This window comes from Cibotium barometz, chromosome 36 (assembly GCF_041138505.1).
Source record: "Cibotium barometz isolate CiBa-2024 chromosome 36, ASM4113850v1, whole genome shotgun sequence".
Taxonomy (NCBI): domain Eukaryota; kingdom Viridiplantae; phylum Streptophyta; class Polypodiopsida; order Cyatheales; family Cibotiaceae; genus Cibotium; species Cibotium barometz.
The window spans coordinates 12,034,525-12,041,308 of record NC_141081.1 but is presented as its reverse complement, the minus strand read 5'-3'; the positions used below and the strand labels follow the sequence as shown (position 1 = coordinate 12,041,308).

General features: G+C 40.5%; 1 protein-coding gene across 1 annotated transcript; it reads right to left on the bottom strand.

The window, feature by feature from the left end:
* Positions 1–3,954: 3,954 nt before the first annotated feature.
* On the bottom strand, positions 3,955–6,306 carry LOC147617494 (uncharacterized). Its single transcript, XM_086775414.1, has 2 exons — positions 6,029–6,306; positions 3,955–5,260 (listed from the first exon to the last, which is right to left on the bottom strand). Exons 1-2 carry the CDS (start codon positions 6,106–6,108, stop codon positions 4,330–4,332), a joined length of 1,011 nt encoding a protein of 336 aa, XP_086631540.1. The 5' UTR covers positions 6,109–6,306; the 3' UTR covers positions 3,955–4,329.
* Between the last annotated feature and the right edge of the window lie 478 nt (positions 6,307–6,784).

Below are 6,784 nucleotides of genomic sequence, written 5' to 3'. Positions count from 1 at the left end.
CAACGGCTGTGTCTCTCAATGAGGAAAAAAGCGTTGGGTCTCTATGATCCAAGTACAGCCTTTTTCCCTGATGGGACTTACGGGTTAGTTAAGGCTTTTGACTACGTTAGAGAAAAGTTATCCTGGAGGAATCGCCCATGCTTTCTGGGCAAGGGAAGTTTTTCTGAGTTCGGTTTTTGGAAGAATCGATGGATTAGTCTCTTGTCTGGATATCCGTGGGCGAGGCCCCGAGTGTGGGACCCTGTCCCACGCAAGAAGTGCTACTTCCGCTGCTAGCACCCCCAAATTCGTTGCGCAATGGGGTCTGGGATCTTACAATTAGGAACCCATCTTTGGTTAATGTAGACTTGTAATTAAGCTTGAGTGGCCAAATTTGAACTTTTGGTTTGTCTTCTTTCACCATGTGTGACCATCCCAAGTGTGAGATATAGGGCAAGTGTTGAAGATGAAGACAAGGACGATGTTTATAGTTGTCCTCTCTCTCTCTCTCTCTCTCTCTCTCTCTCTCTCTCTCTCTCTCGTGTTGTTGCTCGCGTGCATAGAAGGGAGATAAGAGCAACCTATGTCTCCTTCATGCTAAGTAGAACACCATGCCCCACATAGTTACAACCTTATGTTAATTAATCGACAATATTACATACTCTAATGCATACTCCATATATATATACTTACCCATGCATTGCTGCGGTAAGGAAAGGACATTAAGAAGTGAAACGTAGGAATGAAATACAAAGGGTCAATGGAAGAGATTTAGCAATCTAGGATTTCTTTTTTGAATACAAAGGGTCAATCAAATACAAAAGGTTAAAGGTTTTTTCGAAATCCAGGATTTCTTTTTTCTTTGCTCTCCTTGTGCCTTGGTTGTCCATGGGTTAATAGATAGAGATATATATATATATTGTGGAGAGCGAGTTTTTTTAAAAAGAAATTGAAGCCGTTAAAGAGATGAAAGTTGCAAATTTCTTTTGAAGCCGTTAAAGATGTTTTTTTTTTTGGGTTTGGGGGAAGCCCATGTGGTGTGGTAGGCTGCTAGCTCTTAAAAATTAAAATTTTTAGCGGCAATCACGAAAGATCCGGGATTGCGGGCGGGAAGTGCGGCGCCAGTTTTTGTCTGAGAGGGGTACGCTCACATGGCAGCGCGGCTGCGCCGACGCTGATTGCGCTTCCCTCTAAGCAGAAGAAGAATCTGCCACGTGGACCAACAGCCCACCCAGGTGCAAAGAATCCAGCGTTAGGGTTGACAGAAATACATATAAAAAAAGGATTTATAAAAATCGCGCATCACAAATAAAACTGCTCTCCAAAAATATATATATATTTATATAATTGCAACTGCTTTTGTACACAATATATATTTCGAATTTTGAAAATCCCACGATCCTCCACGAACTGCGGCGTGCGCCACCCAAACACCACGACCCCCCAAAGAATGTTTTTATAATAATAAGAGTTCTCTTTGAACAGGTCCAAACACTTCCCATAACCATCCACTAAAAGGTTAAGGGCGTGGACCATGCCCAACCTCCCCTAACCATCTCTAGTCTCTACCAAGGTCAAGGGCGTTGCCCATGCAACCGCCGCCAACGCCCCTCACGTTCACTGTAAGACCATGCAACCAAAAGCAACTCCTACCATGTTCCACATGAAAAACTGTCAAAAATGAGTTTATAATCTCTCTCTCTCTCTCTCTCTATATATATATATATACTAGCGGCTCTTTTGAAAGTTGCCTCCTCTCTCCCCAAGCTCTTTCTCCCTCTCCTTAACCTGCCACGTGTAAGCATGGAATAGTAAAAGTAAAGAATATATATATATATATATATATATATATATATGTATGTATATGTATGTATATATATGTTTGTGTGTGTGTGTGAGAGAGAGAGAGAAAGAGAGAGAGAGAGAGTTGAGGTTAAATGAAGAATTATGGAGAATATAGATTAAGTTTAGCTTAGAATTTGTTTTTTTTTTAATAAAGGGTTCTAAAATCAATGGAAGAAAGAAAATTTTCTCCTCAAAAATTCAAGATTTAGTTATAATTACATTAAATTGTATGCTTTATAACGTCCCCTTTGTTTCATGAAGAAAAGGGTTAACACGTAATGCTCAAGAGAAAGAAATTTCCAAACAATGAAACATGCACAACTCCTCTTTGTTTTTTACGAAGCTAAAAAATGAAAGAAAATAACCATATTTTAGTTGTGGCCATTTTGAATTCAAATCATTTGAAGGCACACCCTTTTTGAACACAAAAAAGGAGAGTTTATAAATTATGCTAGAATATTTTGATGTAAGTAGTAATTGTGCTTAAATTTGAAGCCCATGTTGCACTTCAAATGCCTAAAATTTTACCAAAGGTTGAAGCCATGAAGCCTCATAAATTTACTGATGCATTAATATGAAGCCCAAATATAAGGTGTAAAGTTCTAGGAGATATAAGAGCACATGTGCAAGTGAGAATATGTGGGTATGAGTACATATTAGAAGAAATTATCTCTTGATATATCTCTTCATTAGGATATACTTAATATAAAACACATATGTATTACATAAAAAAGATGAATTTATTAATGTGGTGAACCTTAAAGTAGATGGGAAGGTGGCATCTCGAAGCTTAAAGTGAAGAGGGGTAGTTTAAAAAAGAAGAAGGAGAAGGATGAAACCTTAGTTTGGGTATCGAATTTGAAGGCAAGAGTAGTAATAAAACACATTCATGTGGTGTTCATGAGAATTGTGATAAGAATTCTTCTTGTAAAAAGAATCATGGTTAGGGATCGTAAATGGTGATCTACAATAGTGGGGAGCCATTTTTTAATAACCTACAAATGGACAACTGATATTTCCAACTAAGAAGTTTGCAAGGACGCATGCACACACCATATATTGACCTTAAGTGCAATTCCAGGGAATTTTAAAGTGAGCTATGCTTGGTAGCCAAAAAATGCTTAGCACCCCCCAAAAAAAGGGCATACACTTCACCCCCAAAAAAGGGGATATACTTCACCAATCAAGTTTGGTCGTGTGAGGTTAATATGATAATTTTAAATTAACTCTTTAGCATTGAGAATGAATTCAATATTTTCTCAAAAATATAATGCAAGATGTTATTCAACATCTTAAAGGTTATCCAACACATCAACCTTCCGTATAAATATCATCCAAGAAGATTATCATTATCATTAATCCAACAATTATTCACATTAATCTTTTTTAATCATGTGAAAGTGGGTAGGGAGAGTAGATGGGAGAAGATTATCATTATCACTAATCCAACATATTATTCACATTAGTCTTAATTATGTGAAAATGGGTAGGGAGAGAAGATGCCAATATTACTCCTTTGGAGGTAATAGATTGGAACCCAATACCTCCTCTTCTTGGGAGGCATGGGTAGCAATACCTCGTTGAGATTCAGCTTTAACACTATTTATGAGAAAGTTACAAAGGAGGATGTGTTCTTTATTTAATACCCCAATTAAGTTGCAGTTGTGTTCAGTATCATGCAAAATCACATAAGATCTATTAGAAGAGAGACAAGAAACATATATAATCATGAGTATATATACCACAATTGCAAATCACAATGGATTAATCATTTTGATCTGTGCTTATGTCTCACTTCATCTCGATTCTCTACCGTTCCATTTTCAATTAGCAATCATCAATGATGCACTACTAGTTAATAAATAATAAATCCTCTTAATTGTCTTTCGAATCGTACTACCAATCATTTACTTCACTAATTAAGCATCCCACGAGGGTTACATTACTCTACGCGAACCCATGTGCGGGCACCTTTGCGCAGTTTTACATGATGCTTACGTTAAGATTCCACCACATAATTCAAAGCATAATCATGAAGGAAAAAAAAGAGCGCTCTTTTTTTTTTCCTTCACTACATAATTCAAAGCATAATCATATTTGGGAGGCCAACCCATCATCATAGTAACAAGCTACAAAAACATGCACTTCTTGATATATTCCATTCATGATTAGTCTCTTGACATCCGCATGTCCTTGACGGGGCCGAAAAGTTGAAACGTATTTACAAATGAAAAAGTGGAAACTCTGTTACAACAATTGCCTTACAAAATCAGGCAATCCTAGAGAGTGCTTCCTCTCATGAGTGCTCAACCAAGTACAAAGCAGGGAGATTAAGGAGTACTCGAAGCTCTAATCTACCTACAAAAAGCTGTTATTATCAGTCTCTTGGGAAAACTTGTGGGTGATAGATAGAAACTATATAATCTTAATAAAAAGCTTACAATGTACCAAATCACTAATTTGTTGATTAGTGGCTAATCTCATCACAGGCACCAATGTGGGAGGTTAAGGTTGACTCAAGGCTTGAAGCTCCATGAAGCTCCCACTCAAGGGGTATTGGAAGAGTGGTTGGTTAAAGCTATATTGAGAAAACTCCACGTTGGGCTCAACCTTGGAGATGCTAAAATCACTTTGAAAAGCTGATTGCAGCTTGCTATTATTGAGAGTGTTGCAGTAGCCATGGTTATTATAAGGAAGAATTGATGGAAATTCAAGCTCACAACTGTTGCAGCTTGTACTGCTGGCTGAAGATGGTGATGGGACCATGTTGGGCGGAACTGTAGTACAGCCTTGAAGAAGCTCTTCAATCATTTGAGAGGCAACCATATCCTCACTATCCATTAAGGTAGGAGTCGGCTTAATTTCTCGCATTAAGGTAGGATTAATCTTAATCTCTGGCGTAAGTGAGCAAGATGAAGAAGAAGGGCGTTGCTGCAACATACACTGCAAGTGATCGCAGCCATTGTTGTTGTTATAATCGCTGCTGTTGATGCTGCTGCTTGGATTGCAATGCTGATTAGTATCCAGTTGTGGGTTATCCGAGTGATCAGTCAACTGATTATCCAACTGGAGTGCTAAAACCCAGCTAGATTCACACGGTTTAATACCACCTTTTTTCTGCCAAATGCCGAGGTTGGATTTCTCAGGGTCAAGGCGGAGGCAGGTGAGGGACTGAGAGGCGCTAGATTTGGGTTCTTTCTTGCTCGAACTATGGGTGCTAATGGAAGAGGGTCCTTCTTGTTGGTGGTGCAAGGATGCTATGTAGCAACGCTGTAGCTTGGCAATCAGGGTGGCGGACAAAAGAGACCTGGGCGCCTTGGCTTCCAACGGGAAATTGGTCCGGGCCCTCGGCCCACACATGAGCCGGGCGGCCTCATCATAGGCCCTCGCTGCATCCTCGGCCGTTTCAAACGTACCCAACCAAACCCTCGTTTTCCTGCGAAGCCATTCAAAAAAAGGATTAATACATGTGCTTATATTTATACATGGCAAATTGTGCACACTAAATGCTCCATTCAACCCCCCCCCCCTATTTATAATTCTCTCGATAACCACGCATGCGATTTAACCCATGGGCTGATGTGCCAGCAAGTTACCAACTCCTTGAGAACATATATTTTTAATATTTCAAGAAATTATTAGCTACCTTAATTAACAAACGTCCTAATTCTGATAATTCTGCATCAAATCTGTTCATCTAGCCTTGGGTACTTCGGAAAGCAATCAGCTCATCCTAAGCTCAGAAAAAGGATTAATACTAAGGTCAAGTTCTGCTATTGAATACTCATCCAGGCATTGAAGCTTTGCAATGCACTTTAAGAAAGTCCTAAGCTCTGAATTAGGACTAATCCTAAGCTCAAATTCTGCTAATGAATACTACTGTCATGGAGCAAAATAATGGAAGCTGGGATACAGAAGAAGCATATATATGTATATACAAATAAATATAATGCAGCCTACACCCTTAATGTGTATTCTCGATAAATTAACTTTAATACAGAAGATAAAATTCTGCATGATACTTAACCTGCATTCTCAAGAGAGGAGCTAAGATACTTAGGACATTATATAGTAAACCAAAGACGGCATGTGCAATTAAGGTCAGAATGGATTACAACAAAGGGCAAGAGAGTGTATTAAGACAGCCCTGAGCAGTATTGAGAGAGAGAGAGAGAGAGAGAGAGAGAGAGAGAGAGAGTCTTACAGGAGAGGGTGGCGGATTTCAGAGACCCAAGAGCCCCAATGGCGTTGGCGGACACCTCGGAAGCGTTGGGGGCGAGCCATGGGGATGCGAGAGGAAGGAGGGGAGTTAATGTATCCTACATACAATGTATCAAGGCAGATCACCAATAGAACAGAAATCAGAGAAACCTTGTGGGTGGAGACGACACTCTCTCTCTCACACACACACACACACGACTGTCTGTCTCTCTCTCTCTCTCACACACACGCTCTCTCTCTCTCTCTCTCTCTCTCTCTCACACACACACGCGCACGCGCGCGCGCTCTCTCTCTCTCTGTGTCACTCACTCTCACACACTAGACACAAACACACATACATTCCATCTACGCGAGAGAAATGCACCCTTCTTTATAACTGCAAGTGGCATCCTTTTCACGGCCGGCCTTTTCCCATTTGCGAAAGTGAAAGTGACCGCCCAGCCGCCCGACCGTCCGGCGCCCACGCCCGCCATCATGGCTTGCATTCTGCTACACAGTCCAACCTCCTCATGCGCGGTGGGCCGGCCCCCTCGTGTAGACATCCCCCTACCCCCTATCGCTATCAAAGACGTGTAGCCTCTAGGCCTATACATATATATATATATATAATATTATCAACCTACGTTCTAGAATCAGCTGCCCACTTGCGCGTCAGCACGGCCCTTTTCTACTGTATCTACATATGTCCGTCCGCCTCGTTAGAAACGAAAAACATCAATTCTCCCCCCTGCCCGCATGT

Excerpts from the sequence above, each read along its gene's own strand:
- LOC147617494 (XM_086775414.1), bottom strand. The coding sequence starts at position 6,108 with ATGGCTCGCCCCCAACGCTTCCGAGGTGTCCGCCAACGCCATTGGGGC. Across the intron at positions 5,261-6,028 it reads GAAATCCGCCACCCTCTCCT|GAAAACGAGGGTTTGGTTGG; the intron begins GTAAGACTCTCT and ends ATGGCTTCGCAG.